This window comes from Phaenicophaeus curvirostris, chromosome 1 (assembly GCF_032191515.1).
Source record: "Phaenicophaeus curvirostris isolate KB17595 chromosome 1, BPBGC_Pcur_1.0, whole genome shotgun sequence".
Taxonomy (NCBI): domain Eukaryota; kingdom Metazoa; phylum Chordata; class Aves; order Cuculiformes; family Cuculidae; genus Phaenicophaeus; species Phaenicophaeus curvirostris.
The window spans coordinates 191478273-191495720 of NC_091392.1; the positions used below are offsets into that span (position 1 = coordinate 191478273).

Sequence of the window (17448 nt, forward strand, 5' to 3'; positions counted from 1 at the left end):
TGCAGGGTGCAAACAGTGGTAATAGGTGGCCCTCGCAGTAAAAGTCTTGTATGTGAATTAGAACAGACAGTCATGTAGATACTCTGTGCAAGGAGGGCTGGATCAAGCATAAATACGCAGATCATGCTGCCAGAATCACTTAGAAATAATATAAAGGGTGGTATCCCCATGAATTCAGAAAAAAAGGAGCAATAGGGGAGGGCTGTATGGAATAATTCCTCTTCTCTTCCTCCTCTTGCCATTTTCCTCTCTCTTATTGTCTTGCTCCTACTCCTAACTGTAGGTTTTTCCCATTGATTAAAATTCAGTCCCCAACTCACTAGAAGCCAAACTTTTGAATGAATACTATTTTGACAATGTCAAAAGATGGGTGTTATTTCTTACCACTTTCATGGAGAGCCTGTAAGGCAATCACATTTAAAAAACTGTTTGCATTTCTCTGCCTATAACTCTTTCATGAACTGTGACTAATATGTATTATAGGAAGCAGTAAATAAAATGTGAACGAAGCAGGAGGTGCTCTGTCTGACATACATTTCTTAAGGAAAGAGCATGCAGAGGTGCTTGCTGAGTCTGTAGCTTTTCATCTCACTATGGATTTTTATCACCGTGCATCGTTGTGATGCTTACCTAGACATCTCCATGGCTGAGAATTGCAGGAAGCCCCCCAAAAATTAGTGCAGTTGTACAAATCTTGAATGAACAAGCCTTCCTAAATAATCAAAACGTTTTAAATGCATTGGCTTATTTGTTTCAAACATTTATAAACAGAGGATTTATTTCTGCAGTGAAAACCCTTTTAAACTCTAAATGCTTTACCAGTGTTGAACTTGTCTCTAGTCCTTGAGCTTGAACAACCATAATACATTGCTGCTGTGCAGGAAGAAGTAAGTTAAACAGATGAGGTTTGACAAAAAAAAGCCTGTGCCTGTAACTTGTTATTTAACAAATTAAGAACATTAGCTACAATCACCTTCAAGATAGTTCCCTTCTGAGTTGACACACAGCTGCATACGATGCTGACAATGTTCAAAGCAATTCTGCACATCATTTTCTGAAAGGCCGCTGAGGATCACCATCATTTTTGCTGTCACATCTTCTGCCAACATAAAATGGGTTCATTTGAGCAACAACTGGATCTCTGGGAAGAGGTAGAAACCGCAGGTAGCCAGACAAATAGGATGCTCAAGCACAGTGATGTTGTTATTGGCTAAAAACTGCTTCACAGGCAAAGTGGTATGGGCTGGCGCACACTGACATTTTACAACTGAGGATAAGACGACGTCTATATTTGAAACACACGTCCATTTGTAGTGAGTGAAGTGATCAAGTAGAGCCTTGTCTCACTGCAACAGGTTAGAATATGTTCTGTAACCAACTCTTTGTTTCTCCCCTCCCATTCTTGGTTCCCAATCTATAGGGTTAGTCTCGGGTTTTTTTATGTCAGATCTCATATTACCTATATGATTTCATGCAGCCTCTAGAAGACATTATGCTTAGATAGATGAAGGCTTTCTGTAAGGAAGCAAAAAGGCATCAGCCTTGCATGCATCCATCCTCCAGGCTGGAAATTTCTTCCAGGTATTAAAATATTGAGCTTGTTCCTCTGAAAGAACGCTTCATACCTGTAAGACAACTCAGACTGCAGCAGTAGTGGTTGGAGCAGAGCTAAGCTCACGTAATAATTTGAAGTGGCTTCTGCCAGGTGCCAGGCTGTTGGCATGAGAGGTGCCATAAATTCCCCCATGCTCTTCATCCAACGTTAACTCCCCCACAGACACTCTGTTTCTGGGCATGTGGCGGAAGGCTGTTCTCTGTCCTGAATCAACAGCCCGTGCTGGTGGTGAGCGTCATGGTGGGTTCCTGAGTGCCATATCTGACATTGCAGACAGGATGCAAAAGAGCATCCAGAGAGAGATTCTAAAAGACTACCCAGATCCAGAGCTTCCCACCTCTTTAACCATGTCTCAGGGACAGGGGAGTCTTCTGGAAGAAGCAGTGGCTGATGTTGAGCCCTGTAAAATTCTCAGCCTTAGTAAATACAGAGAAGGAGCAGGAAGGGTTGGAGTTGGGGCTGTGCTCAGGTGATGCTGACCCTGTGCGAGACCTGTAATGATGAACACGGAACTGGCACCTCAGCCAACGCCCTCCTCTCTGAGATGCTGGACAACAGAAGCAGCCGCAGCTCAGGCTGCTGGAACCCTAACCCCTAGCCTTAACCCAAGCCCCTAATCCTAGCCCTAACTCCTAGCCCTAACCCCCAACTCCTAGCCCTAACCCCCACCCCTAATCCTAACCCTAATCCCTAACTCCTAGCCCTAACCCTAACCCCTAGTCCTAAACTCTAACCCTAAATCCTAACCCTAATCCCTAGTCCTAAGCCCTAACCCTAAATCCTGACCCTAACCCCTAACTCCTAGCCCTAACCCTAACCCCTAGTCCTAAACCCTAAGCCCTAAGTCCTAACCCTAACCCCTAACCTTAACCCCTAGCCCTAGCCGTAACCCCTAACCCTAGCCCCTAAACCCTAGCCCTAACCCCTAACTCCTAGCCCTAACCCTAACCTCTAACCCCTCCTAGCCCTAAGCCCCACCCCTAATCGTAGCCCTAATCCTAACCCCTAGTCCTAAACCCTAACCCCTAGCCCTAACCCCTAGTCCTAAGCCCGAACCCTAACCTTAACCCCTAGCCGTAACCCCTAACCCTAACCCCTAACCCCTCATAGCCCTAACTCTAACCCCTAATCCTAGCCCTAACCCTAACCCCTAGCCCTAACCTCTAACCCTAACCTTAACCCCTAACCCTAGCCATAACCCCTAACCCTAGCCCCTAAACCCTAACCCTAACCCCTAACTCCTAGCCCTAACCCTAACCCCTAGCCCTAACCCTAGCCCCTAACCCCTAGCCCTAACCCTAACCCCTAACCCTAACCCCACATCACTGCGCCCCCTCAAGCCCCGCCCCTCCCCTTCCTAACCCCGCCGCGTCTCCATAAGCCCCGCCCCTTCTAAGCCCCGCCCCTGCCCCATCGCAAAGCCCCGCCCCCCGCGCACAGCCGCCGCCCCGCCCCCACCGCGCCATTGCGCGGTGGGGGCGGGGCGGCGGCTGCGCGCGGGGCGATGGCGGCCATGGCGGCGGCGGGCGGTAGCCGGGGCTGGTTTTGCGCCGTGGCGCTCGGCGTCTCCTTCCTCAAGCTGCTTCTCATCCCCGCCTAGTAAGGAGCCCTCCCCGGGGCCGCGGTGTCCGCTGGCGCGTCCCGTCTTTAAAAGGCGCTGCGGCGCCATTTCCTCAAGGAAAGAATAACGGAATGAGCCCGAACTGCTGTTAAAGACAGGGGGAAGCTGGAGTTCTGGCGTGAATTGTCAGAAACAAAGAGGAGGTGGTAGACAGGAGGGAGCTGGCCTCTTCTCCCAAGTGACAGGGGACAGGACAAGGGGGAATGGCCTCAAGCTCCGCCAGGGGAGGTTCAGACGAGATATCAGAAAGAAACTTTTCACAGGAAGGGTCGTTGGGCACTGGCACAGGCTGCCCAGGGAGGGGGTTGAGTCACCATTCCTGGAGGTATTTTAAAAAAAGAGTAGACGAGGTGCTCAGGGACGTGGTTTAGTGGTTAATAGGAATGGTTGGACTTGAGAAAAAAGAGCGTGAACTCTTTTCCAACCTGATGAGTCTATGATAAAAGGTCGAGCTATAAATAATTCTCATCCTGTAGCCACCTGTGTGTGTCCTTGGCACAAAGTTCCCAGCATCTTGTTGCTGTTTGAGGTGCCTCATGCAGGTCTTTCCCTAGAATGGATCCATGAGGGCTTCCCCTTCCTACAAAGGCCTCTGAAGCATTTCTCCTTTAAAGTGCACCTCTGTGACTTAATCCAAACCTTCTGCAGTTATTCCACAGATTTTGAAGTCCACAGGAACTGGCTTGCCATCACTCACAACCTCCCCCTCTCGCAGTGGTACTATGAAGTAAGTACACGTTTGGGTTTTTTAGCTGTATATAAATTATAAGCATATCGTCTGTGTCAGCCTATGTGAATGCTAGAGGAGAAGGGCTTTTGTTTGCAGAAAGTACATGTTGTGGATACTGATGGTTGGCAGCACGTAGCAGTGGTTCAGAACCTTGCCGGTCATGATTTGTTGGCTGTTAAAGGGTTGTCGCCAGACAGTGTGTAACTCTAGGCTTGCTTTATTTACAATTCAGAGTTGGGCCATCACGTCAGTGAGTGACAAAGGCCCCCACAGAATTATCAGGTATCTCTGTAGCATTATATAGTAGGTATTTTCTTTGAAAAGTTCTTGGTGTTTTTCTATGTGCTCCTAGTTCTTTACTCTTCATTAACTCAAAAATCCACAAAAGTCCACCTTGATTATTCATCTCCGCTGTCTCATTTCGGTTCTCCCTCAGAAGTGATGCTTCAACAGGTCATGTTCCTTCTGTGGTTATAAAAATCCAATACCTGTGTTCTAAGACTGGCATTTCTTACACAGTCTCTTGATTCAGCTGGACTGGGGCTGTACATGGGACAATTGAACAGTATTCTTGCAGTTGTCATAAAGATTAATTTCCAACACTTGTTCTTATTATATTCTTAATACAATGCTCTATTTATTGCAGTCAGCTGTCAGTAATAAGTCCTACATGGATATTTTCATCATATTTTCTCATTTCCTTTATCATTGACCCTGCGTAGCTTTTAGTTGAAAATATGCACCCTAAGAAAGTTTGCAGATGACACAAAGCTGAGTGGAAGTGTTGATCTGCTGGAGGGTAGGGAGGCTCTGCAAAGGGATCTGAACAGGCTGGACCGCTGGGCTGAGGCCAGTGGCATGAGGTTTAACAAGGCCAAATGCCGGGTCCTGCACTTGGGGCACAACAACCCTATGCAGTGCTACAGACTAGGAGAAGTCTGGCTGGAAAGCTGCCTGGAGGAGAAAGACCTGGGGGCGTTGGTTGACAGCCGACTGAATATGAGCCAGCAGTGAATGGACTTGCTGTGATGAACTATACCTGAAGGGCTGTAAACGGCCTCAATTGCATTAAATTATTTAATCTTGTTTTGTCTTTAGGCAACTTCAGAATGGACCTTGGATTATCCACCATTTTTTGCATGGTTTGAATATGGGCTTTCACACGTTGCGAAGTACTTTGACCCCAAGATGTTGGTTATTGAAAATCTAAACTACACCAGTCGTGCAACCATCTTCTTCCAAAGATTTTCTGTCATCTTTACAGATATCCTTTTCATATATGCGGTTCGTGAGTAAGTCTTAATGTTCTAATTTTAGGGAGAGTGGGTAGTCACTAATGTTTGGACTTTTTGTACAATAACAGCAAATAATTATTTGAACAAATAAGCTTGTAAATGCATGGAAATATCAAAGTTGCTTTAACTCATTCAAGGAGAAATTTGGAACTTGCTGCTAAACACAGGCCTGGGGATGCTGTGGCTGTACATGTGAACAGATTTGTGTGCATTAAGACATTAGCTGCTGTTTCACGCGTTGTAGGTATATTATTTCTGTTACAGCATTCATTTTGTAGGAGAGTTTGGGTGCAGTCAACTGTTTCTTCCCATTACTTCTCTTATTACTCTGTTCATGTAGAGTAGAAGCATAAAACAAACTTGTGATAAAATGCCAGTATCACCTGGTATGCTAAGTCAGTCCAATAGTTTTGGTATTTTTGATGATAAACTGATTATTCCAATATTAAGATTATATATTTTGTGTGCCCTGACTTTGTGAAGAAGTTTTCATCGTACACCTAAAGGATGGAAGGGGAGAGATGTTTCTATCTTATAACCTGTAACAGTCTTACCTCATTTTATTCTCTCTGCTCAAAATCTGGGTATAAGGTTCCCTGTTGCGCTGGAACGCTCCCTAAACTTTATTTACTGTCTTTATTTGAAACGGGTTAGCTTTGCTATAAAACTTTTTTTTTTCTTTTGTTGTTTTGACTTAGATGTATGAGTGAGCTGGCTTTCTTAAAACAGCTCTATTCATAGTATTTCAGCACAAATCGTCCACAGCTTTTTAATCTGATCTAACCTTACGTTCAAAAATAATATGGACCAGATGGGAAGTAATAAACATATTTTTAACCAACAGAAATAGCTCATAATATTGGGGGGGGGCAGAGGGGTCAGGAAGAGGTTCCGTTCCAACTGAGGACCTTAAATACAACTTGGTACCTTGCCTCCAGATGCAGGAATACATTGTTCGTTCATGAGAAGCTGATAGGAAACAGGTTACAACTGTTTTATGGTTGTCATTGAATGTGAGACTCAAACCTGAGACTGAGTTACTTAAGTTACTGAGTTTTAGCGTGTGGAACATACTGCAGCTAATGAAACATCCTGTTTTAACTGAACTTTTTTTATAACACTGTCTTCTCTTGATGAATTCAGCAAGAATTTTATCATTGCCTTCCATCCTCATAAAATAGTTAACTTTAGGTTAAGTGCGTATCTCAACTCTTAAGAGCAACAGTGTGTCTATTGGCTGTTTCAGTTAAGAATTGTGTTTCTTCTGCTCTTGTTAAGGTGCTGCAGATGTGTAAATGGAAAACGAGCTGCAAAGGATATCCTGGAAAAACCAACGTTTATTCTTGCTGTTCTGCTCTTGTGGAATTTTGGGTTGTTAATTGTGGATCGTATCCTTGCAAACTGTCACGGGTTGTTTGTGTTGGGTTTGGGTTTTTTAACATCCTGTTACCGCATGTAGTACAAACCCATCAACAGCGAGCAACACTGCTGTTTGTATTTCTGGGGTTAGCTGAACAATTTCATGTTTTCATTAGAATTATTGCTTAGCAAAATGTAAGTTGTTCGTGTTTTGGTCTGATTTGCCAGAACTGCAGGAGGAGCCGTCTGGCAGCAACATATCTCTTACTGCTGGCTGCCTCTCCTCTGCCTACTGACAAAAGTATTAGTGGAGAGCTACTTTATCTGGATGTTTGTCCCATGGCAAGGAACGCCTCCACAAATGCTTTATGTTCAGACTGTATTCAGTTAGTTAATATTATATGGCAATTAGCAACGGTCTTTAAAGAGAGTATAAAAATAACTCTGGAAAGCCCAGTTATCGTGAGTCAGTCTTGATACAACATGCGTTGATCTAGCTGAGGAGGGAAAAAGGACAGTAATGCTTTTACAGGAAGGAGTAGTTTTATCAGTCCCAGTCCTTGCCTGCTTACAGGTGGTAGAAGATGAGCGAGAACTACTGTCTCCTTCCATTAACCAATATGTGGCAAAAACTAATAATTAAAATGGAGAATTAACTTTTTTTTTCTGTCTCCTGTAAGTTACACGAGACATATGCAGTCAGATCATTATACTTTATCAAGATAATACACTAGCCTTAGTAGATTTTGTGCTTAAGAGTACTGCGGGTAGTGTTAAATAATGAATTTGTGTCCATGGGGAGTGAATTTAAGGTTGCTTTCTTGATTAAGGTCCATTTTAATTTGAATTTATTGTTGATGAGTTTGAATCTTCCTCAGAAAACTGATAGTAATAAAAGCTTGCTTTATTCCTTTCTTGACTCAAGTTCAGATATTCACTTTCAGTACAATGGCTTTCTGTTTGGGCTGATGCTTCTTTCTGTTGCCCGACTATGTCAGGTAAACTTGAGTGGCTCTTTCCTGTTGTGTTAATTGCCTTCAGTATGATCACCTTAATGAACTGATTGGGAGTGGCTGGAAGTTGAGATGTGCTAAGCTGGATGTCTGAATATTTTTTGAGTTTAGGGGGAAGAGGAGTACTCTTCTCACCATAATTGCTTGCTGATGCTGCAGCATTTCGGTTCCTTGTGAGAAAGCTGAGTTCTGTATGACAACTGAGTAACGTGGCATGGTTTCATGCCATTGTATCTTCTTCCGAGTCACCAGTCCTTAGAAAACATACCTCTGAAGCTGTGGGGAGGTGAGGCTTATGCCAGTTCTCTAAATATCATGTGACAATATAGCTTCCTTCTCCATACCTGTTGTGCGTAACACTACTGAGTTCGTAATTTAATGTAAATACTCTTTTTCCTTATCCCTATAGTAAATGCCCTGTCACATTAGGAGTACAACAAAGGACCATTGAAAGTTAGTGCAAAGGGAGAGCAATTAGAAAAGCTTGGGATCTGTTCTGTTTTTCCTTTAGAAAAGATACTTGGAGGGCGCACTTCTTTTTGCTGTTCTGCTGCATTTCAAACACATCTACATCTACGTGGCTCCAGCATATGGCGTTTATTTACTACGATCCTATTGTTTTACAGCAAATAATGCAGGTAGGATGGGGGTTTCATCTCTCACTCTTGGGGAATTGTGTTAGTTAGTGGGGCATGAGGAAGACTCAAGACATGCAGATACCATCAGAATGAAGTAGCTGTTGAGCTGAACAGAAAATTTTCTTTGGTTGCAGAGTTGGTAAGATCTTTGAAATGTATTTATGTAAAATTAATGTTTCTAGGGAGTTCTTTATAAAGAAAAACCAGCATGAACAAACTGCAGGTGGCAGTTTGAAGCCACAAGAATTATTCTGGATACGAAACAATTGGATAGTATAAGAAGCTATTTCAAGTCCTCCTTTTGAGTTTCTCTCCTCGTCCTAGCACTGAAAAACATGTTCACTGTTCCTCATATTAACAGAGAAAGTGCTTCTCTTGAAAGAGAAAAATATGGAAGTTTATATAATGGAGGAGCTGCAGCGTGGGAAAAAGTAAATGCAAACTAACTGTTGAAGGAAGCAACTGAATGTATTGTCATAAAAGGCTATGTTAGATAGGTGCTAGCAATTCACCATTAGCGTGGAATATTGCTTTGTCTTACTCTCCACTTGCAACAGTAACTGTTTTCATAATCTGTTTGCTCCTTGTAGATGGGTCCCTGAAGTGGAGAAGTTTCAGCTTACTTCATGTAACTCTTCTGGGATTGATTGTCTGCCTTGTTTCTGCTCTTTCATTGGGCCCCTTCATAGTACTGGTAATAACCCTTTTCACTTGCTATTCCCCTGAACTGTTAGATAATTGTGTTATAGAAGCCATCTCTCATCTAAAAGGGCCGTTTCTTTCTTATTTTTGTTTTCTGTAGGGACAGCTGCCTCAAGTCATTTCACGGCTTTTTCCTTTCAAGCGAGGCCTCTGCCATGCTTATTGGGCCCCGAACTTCTGGGCTCTGTACAACGCCATGGATAAAGCACTAACAATTGTTGGTACAGTATGCTAATCTTGCTACATGGTGCCTAAGTGCAGATAGAGCATTCTGGATTCTAGTCTTCCTTCCCCATTTGAAATCTGGTAGTAAATTACATTTTCAAATTACCTTGAATCACCTGATTGTCTACATAATCTAGTTCATGATAAGTTTCTAGCAGTAGATTAGAATCAATTATTCCTCTCTGATATACTTTAAAATAGTAAACACTTAGCTATGTACTTAGTTCAGCTGTTTCATTTTCTTCATTAAGATTTATCAGTTTGTGCTTGGTTTGTGTTTTGGTTTTAGGTTTGAAGTGTAATTTGCTTGATCCCACAAAAATTCCTAAAGCCTCGATGACAGGAGGGCTGGTTCAGGAGTTTCAGCACACTGTCCTCCCTTCTGTGACTCCATTGGCAACATTAATCTGTACTTTCATAGCTATATTGGTAAGAACAAGTAATATTTCTTGGAAACTCGATGTCTTTTGTTCCTAGTAGGTTTTATTTGATAAGCTTGCACTTCACATTAATTTTAATTCTAGGGCAACAAATAAGTTTTCTTTAAAAATAATAAAAAAAGATTATTAGGATAAGTGTGGAATTAATATATTGATACACAATGTTATTTGAAGTATGGCTAGAAACTATGGCCCCTGTCAGCTGTAGAACAGTTAAAAGATTGTTAAATCAATCTTGGATCAAAACCACTCTGCACACTGAGCTAGAAGTAACCGTTTGTAATAGAAAGTAGTTGAACTTGGATATGAATAGAGATACTGATGGAAATGTTTGGGCAGCTTACAGTGTTCCTGCAGCACAAGCTACAGGCAAGTGTCGTGTTCTTCACATAACAAGCAAATAATTGAAGGCTTAATAAGTAGCTACCTGGAAACAGTCTTTTTCACTCTAAAAAGTATCTAGCCTTTAACTGGAAATCTTTGTTTCGACACCTTTATGTAGTAACTTTGATCAAATGAATTTAGTGGCAAGATTCAAAGACAGTTCTTGCAACGTGGGTAATGGAGTTGTTGTAGTCTTTCAGTCTATGTTTCCCCTCCTGTTACATTGATGAAGTACTGAAGGCTCTACTCATACATCTGAATAGATATGGTTCCTCCAGTGCTACGTAATGCTTGTGATATGCAGGCACAACCTGGATGCAGTGGTGTTTATTAGCATTGAAAGAATCTCATTGGACAATGGGTGGTGTTCAGGATTGCCAGACTTTTCACTGAAGTCCTGTTTTTGCCTGTTGTTTCTAGCCCTCTGTTTTCTGTCTTTGGTTTAAACCTCAAGGGCCCAGAGGCTTTCTTCAGTGCCTTGTTCTTTGTGCGTTGAGCTCCTTCATGTTTGGCTGGCATGTGCACGAAAAAGCAATACTCCTTGCTATTCTGCCTCTAAGGTAAGTGACTTTTGTACATAGCAGTTGGCCAAATGGAATCTGCAGCAACTTGTTGAGGAGTCCTCAAAGAGGATCACTTTGGTTTCAGTACATTTCAGAAAACATGTTTATAGAATTGTTTAAGCTGTAGAGTTTTTAGTGCACTTCAAGTAAATTAATTTCAGTCACAATAAAACATGGCTGCCTTATCAATAGGATGTGCTGGGACTGGTATTGCATCTGTAGGAAGCTGCTGTTATATTAAACAAGCAGCATCTTTATGACATGCTACCACTGGCTTAAACTTAAAACTCTGTCAATGCAGACTATTTTAATTAGGAGCAGCCAATTCCCATATCAACGCTGTGGAATGCAGCAAAGCTTTAGATTAATTTACAGAGAACTGGAAGAGCAGAAGCATGTGGTGTTGGGATGATTAAGGAACTGGTTTAGGAGTTTAATGCACAGACCTTCCCGCTACATACACTCTCCTGTTTCTCCTTGAATGCTGAGTTGTATTAAGGTTCATAGCATACAGAAAATCTGTGTTTTGATTCAGATGTTTGATTGCTTTTAGAGTAATGTTAAAAAAGGTCCCCAAACCAAACCATGGTTATCAAAGAGTGGGGTTCAGACTTTAGACTGCACAGCTCTTGGGAGAATTCATTTAGCTTCCCCTTGAAGTCCTCTTTCTTAGTGGTGGCTTGGGAGCTGGCTTGATAAAAGGTTTCACTCGCGTGGCATGGTGGATGAAAGCAGGCTGCTTTCCTGACATCTTTAGTTTCTCCCATTGTTACTACTGGTTTTTGCAGTACCTTAACTGTACCCGAGAAGTCAAAGATCTGTTCACTGCATATCTTGTGGCTTTGCCTTCTGAACAGAGAAATTAATTGGCTTGCTGGGCTTGAAGCATTTGACGCTGCTGCCGTACACCAGTTTGGCAAGCATGCATTGTTAATGAAGTTCTTTTTCTCTCTGAATGGGTCAGCTTAGAGATCTATTCTGGAAGGGAGAAATGTAAAAATAGAATCATAGAATAACCAGGTTGGAAGAGACCCACCGGATCATGGAGTCCAACCATTCCTATCAAACACTAAACCATGTCCCTTAGCACCTCGTCCACCCGTGCCTTAAACACCTCCAGGGAAGGTGACTCAACCACCTCCCTGGGCAACCTGTTCCAGTGCCCAATGACCCTTTCTATGAAAATTTATTTAAATTTATTTAAAATTTATTTAAAATATTATAGTCTTTTCACTGCTGGGCAGTCCAGGCCTTCATCAATGCTGTGGTTCACATTTAAAATGCTGTGTAAGTTCTTTGGAATCCATCTGAGGAGAGGGGCCTTCTGCTTTATGCTTGACAAGAGCAGCTCACAGTTTCTACCAGAATAAATTAATTCCTCTTTGGAGTAGAAGCAAAGCTCCAGTTCATAAGCTGCCTCACCAGTATTGCTGCAAGCTGTATTTTCCTATTCAGACACTTAGTGATGTTTAAACCCTTGAAGGAGGAGTTGTGGGAGAGAGGGAATTAACACTGGAAAAGCAAAAAGAAGTAAGGAGGGCAATGTTGGCAGCCAGCTGACAAAGGAAAAAGACCACTTGTAGAAAACTTCAGGGTTTTCTGGTATTTGTTTTAAGTGAGTTTGTGGATTTCCTTGTTGATTTTTCTCCTGCATTTTTTTTATTAACAAGGCCATGTGGAGTTGTAAGCAGGAGATTCTATCACAGGTCCAGTATTTTATCACAGAATTACTAGGTTGGAAAAGACCCCCAGGATAATTAAGTCCAACCATTCCTATCAACCACTAAACCATGCCCCTTAGTGACCTGTCCACCCATCTTTTAAACACCTCCAGGGATGGTGACTTTACCACCTCCCTGGGCAGCCTGTGCCAGTGCCCAATGACCCTTTCTGTGAAAATTTTTTTCTGATGCCCAGCCTGAACTTCCCCTGGCAGAGCTTGAGGCCATTCCCTCTTGTCCTGTCCCCTGTCACTTGGGAGAAGAGGCAAACTCCCTTCTCTACAACCTCCTTTGAGGTAGTTAAAGAGAACAATGAGTTCTCCCCTCAGCCTCCTCTTCTCCAGGCTAAACAACCCCAGTTCCCTCAGCCGCTCCTTGTAAGGCCTGTTCTCCAGGCCCTTCACCAGCTTCGTTGCTCTTCTCTGGGTTCACTTCAGAGTCTCAACATCTTTCTTGTGGCAAGGGGCCCAGAACTAAACACAATATTTGAGGTGTGGTCTCACCAGTGCCAAGTACAGAGGGAGAATAACCTCCCTGGACCTGCTGGTCACGCCGTTTCTGATACAAGCCAGGATGCCACTGGCCTTCTTGGCCACCTGGGCACACTGCTGGCTCACGTTCAGTCGGCTGTCAACCAACACACCCAGGTCCTTCTCCTCCAGGCAGCTTTCTAGACAGACTTCTCCTAGTCTGTAGCACTGCATAGGGTTGTTGTGCCCCAAGTGCAGGATCCGGCATTTGGCCTTGTTAAACCTCATCCCATTGGTCTCAACCCAGTGGTCCATCCTGTTCAGATCCCTTTGCAGAGCCTCCCTACCCTCCAGCAGATCAACACTTCCACCCAGCTTAGTGTCGTCCGCAAACTTGCTAAGGGTGCACTCAATGCCTTCATCCAGGTCATTGATAAAGACATTGAACAGGGCTGGACCCAGCACTGAGCCCTGGGGAACCCCACTTGTCACTGGCCTCCAGCTGGATTTCACACCATTTCCCACCACTCTCTGGGCCCGGCCATCCAACCAGTTTTCCAGCCAGGAGAGTGTGCGCCTGTCCAGGCCAGAGGCTGACAGTTTCCGAAGCAGAAATCTGAGAGAAACTGTGTCAAAGTCTTTACTGAAGTCCAAGGATACCACATCTACAGCCGTTCCCTCGTCCGGTAGGCGAGTCACTTTGTCATAGAAGGCGATCAGGTTAGTTTGGCAAGACCTGCCTTTTGTGAACCCGTGTTGACTGGGCCTGATCACCTGGTTCTTTTGCATGTGCTGATCACCTGTTCCATGACTTTCCCCAGCAATGAGGTCAGACTGACAGGCCTGTAGTTTTCTGGGTCCTCCTTCCGACCCTTTTGAGGGACTGGGTTGAAACTTCAGTCTCTTATGAAGAAAATTTCAGCAAAACACTCATTTTAAAGGACCAAAGCATAACAAATCCTTGTCATTTTTAGCTTGTTGTCTGTTCAGAGGGTGAAGGATGCTGGCATCTACTTGATCCTGACAACCACGGGGCATTTCTCACTTTTTCCATTGCTGTTTACGCCACCAGGTAAAATGTTTTCCTTCTTTCTGCCCTTCTTACTGCTTTGTTGTTTGTTTTCTTTTTCCAGAGATTATATGCAGGTAATAGTTTTGGGTTATTTTATGTAATAAGCAAGATGCTATATGTCAGCCTGCACCCATAAATGCAAACTCTCCAACTAGTGAAAAGAAGTGTTTCTTTAAAAAGCTGTGGAACAGCTGCAGGCTTTAAGTTGAAATAGAGGTGGGAAATTGTCATAGTCAATACGTGTTATCCCTTGTTCTGCCACAGTTCTAGAAACTTCCCCCTGTCTATTGAAAGTGATAGCCGTATTTTAAAACCACAAACTTGACAGGCTGTTTTCCAGCTGACTGCTGCTTTGTGCTATCAGTAATGGGCTTAAACTAAAAAATCATGCAGCAGTATCAGTTAGAATCATAGAATCATAGAATAACCAGGTTGGAAGAGACCCACCGGATCATGGAGTCCAACCATTCCTATCAAACACTAAACCATGCCCCTTAGCACCTCGTCCACCCATGCCTTAAACACCTCCAGGGAAGGTGAATCAACCACCTCCCTGGACAGCCTGTTCCAGTGCCCAATGACCCTTAAACGGGTTAAATCAGTATGTCTTCAGACTGACTTGTCTTTTTAACCAAAAGCTTCCTCCCCTGCCTCCTCTTTTGCTCCACTTAAGCCCTAGGCCATCATAGCTACAACACTACTCTTGCACTGTATTTATTGTCATCCTTCTGGGAGAGTTCAAATGCAGACGGGTGCACTCTTTTGATCTGATAATGCTGCTTACTTGTGATAGCAAAGCTGTTGCCTTGAGAAATGAGAAACTTCCTCTGCCTTCTCTGTTGCTTAATTTTTATCTACAACACCACCTAGAACTAGATAGCAATGATTTGGATGTCACATTTCTCTTTTAAGCTTCCTGGCCCAGTAATTTCCGATTTATCTTTTTAATAGGAAAAATCTTACTTGCAGTGCTATCTTGTACTGTAATTGTAATCAGTGTCCTCAGTGTGTCTATAGATAATTGACATAAGTGTATTGCAAATGTTTGGCCCTTGCATTAGTAAATATCTGTGCTTATTTTTAGGTGTCCTAAGCAGGAAAACATTTATTTCTGTTTGGAGAAAATAATTAAGTTGGACAATGCAAGCGTGACTAGGAGGATTTAAAGATACTGCAATTTATATGGCAAAAAGTTTTTATAATTAATTTTTAAAGTATGAAATGTTCCTTGTATTTCAGAACTTCCAATTAAAATACTTCTTATGCTGCTGTTCACCGTTTATAGCTTCTCTTCGTTGAAATCCCTGTTCAGGTAATTACATCAACTTGTTTCCAAAGCCAAGAACAAAACAGTTTCTTCTGTCACTAGGAACAGTGTTGTCATAGGGGCAGAAAACTGATGCTGAAGTATCAAATTGAAGTGTTACCAGTCAAAAGATGCCACTGCCTCTTCCCTATTCTTGGAAAGCAAGGTTTAAGTCAGGATTATTATAGCACTTCCTTGGTTTGTGTTTCAATTGTGACAACTCCCCAGGTATTCCTTGCAGGCTGTGAATCCCCACCTGCCTGGTGTGCTGTTAAAGCACAATGTTGCCCTGCTGCAGCTTGAGGATTTAATTCAACACTGGAGCACTTATCACAGTGAGTCAGCTAGAGATTGTTTGCCTGTGCCAGTAGCTATTGGTGCTACTGTGGGCTTTTACAGTGATACTTAGTATTTTTGTTTGTGGAAGAGGCAGGTTATAAATAACATACATTTACAAGCTGCAATTTGTCAGAAAATTGCCTGCAAACACTTGGTTCTAGAATTGCTCAAATCCTTCTGTGTGTTTTCAGACTGCTGTCTCTTACCCACTTGACTGAAGACAATGCTTATCCTTAGAACCCCTGTAGTCTCCGGTTTCCTATTTCCCCAACCTTTCATTACAAAACCAAGCTGTAATGAAGGATGTTGGAAATGCTAAAAACCTGCATTCACTGCTTCAGTCACCTGCTTTTTGTAGGTGATCCTCTTTCAACCAGCTTCCTTTTTTCCCCCCTTGGTATTCCAGAATTCAATCATTCTGTCTCAAGAGCTCTAAAAACCTCTGTGGGAGCTTAGTTTTTGTGTAGAGATGGAGCTTTTGCAGGTTTCTTGTTCCTAACTTCCAAAAAAAACCAACCCCAAGTTCCTTCTAGAAGAACATGAATTCCCCTGTAAACTACATGCAGTCAAAACCCTGCCACCAGTGTCATTTGCAAGACAGACTGGCTTGTAGCACATCCTACAGAAAGCTTGGATGCAGAACAACTTCTGTGGAATAGATGTGTGTATGAAGGTGCCGTGTTGGTTGTTCACTGGAATAATGTGAAGTGAAGCAGAGCACTGTTGACATTTCTGCTTAAGTCCCAGGGCATCTTGGAACTTGATGTAAAAGCCACACTATAAGGAAGTTAGCTGTACTCTCTGTTATCATGTGCCTTCCTGCTGAAATTCTTTAGTTCATAATAAGGCTCTAAGTAATAATTTTATGGGGAGGTTCTTTGTACTGTTCACCAGTGACAGCTGAAAAACATAATAGTTATTTTTGGTAACATCATGTATTTTAACATGATCTTCTTTTTTTAGGAGAGAGAGGCCTCTCCTTAGCTGGCTTGAAACAATCTACCTCGTCCAATTAGTGCCTTTGGAAATCTTCTGTGAAATCCTATTTCCTCTGACTCCCTGGAAAAGGCACTTTCCCTTTGTCCCCCTGCTGCTGACATCTGTGTACTGCGCTCTGGGCATCACATACGCCTGGCTGAAGCTCTATATCTCTGTCTTGACCGAAAGAATTCTTGTTAGACCAAAGGCTGAGTAAAGCCACAGCCTTGGGAGCAGTCCCAGGTTTGAGGTGATCATCTGGCATGATGAGTGGTTGTCACTAGGATATACAACTCTGGATAAAGACCTAGTGCGCACATGCCGTTGCCACAAGGGAGTTTTTGTTCCAGCACTTCTGTACTGATCAGAAGTGCTCCTCACAGCAACATGAGGCACGGTGAGATGCCACTTGCCATGGATAAACTGTGAAGCTTAATGAGGTCCAGACTTCTGTCCCAAGGAAAACCTGCCTGGCTTTCCCATTACTTGTTCTTATTGGAATAAAAAACACTGTGGCAAGCTACAAGGGATCATTGCTGTGTAGAAGAACATGTTTGTAATGGCATTCTGTGGAATATGTAAATTAAAATCTTGATCTTTTTTGTTTGGGCATTCCTTGTGTTGTTTTATCTCGTAGCTAAGCCCTGCTTTTTGAGGGATACCTGCACAAGTGAGGAGGTTGTATCTAGCTGGAAACTTCCCCTGGGACACTCTGTCAAATTCTTGAACACCTGAATCTCAAGCTTTAAGTTAGTTGCTTACTACGTCCGTGTCCATTGATCTTGTTCCGTAGTGGCTTTGCAAAGAGGTTTTAACATTTTTCAAATACATCATAAAAATCATGGAATGGTTTGGGTTGGAAGAGACCTTAAAGCATATCCAGTTCCAGCCTCCCTGCCATTCACAAGGACACCTTCCACTAAACTGATTTGCTTAAAGCCTCATCCTGGTGTTGAATGCCTCCAGGGTTATAGAGT

General features: G+C 42.9%; 1 protein-coding gene across 1 annotated transcript; it reads left to right on the forward strand.

Moving 5' to 3' along the window:
• Positions 1–3119: 3119 nt before the first annotated feature.
• Positions 3120–17094, forward strand: ALG8 (ALG8 alpha-1,3-glucosyltransferase). The gene is made up of 13 exons (XM_069883297.1): positions 3120–3214; positions 3885–3963; positions 5065–5258; positions 6540–6649; positions 7551–7618; positions 8145–8271; positions 8862–8965; positions 9074–9194; positions 9488–9627; positions 10443–10582; positions 13751–13848; positions 15088–15160; positions 16457–17094. Exons 1-13 carry the CDS (start codon positions 3120–3122, stop codon positions 16686–16688), a joined length of 1581 nt encoding a protein of 526 aa, XP_069739398.1. The 3' UTR covers positions 16689–17094.
• Positions 17095–17448: the final 354 nt, after the last annotated feature.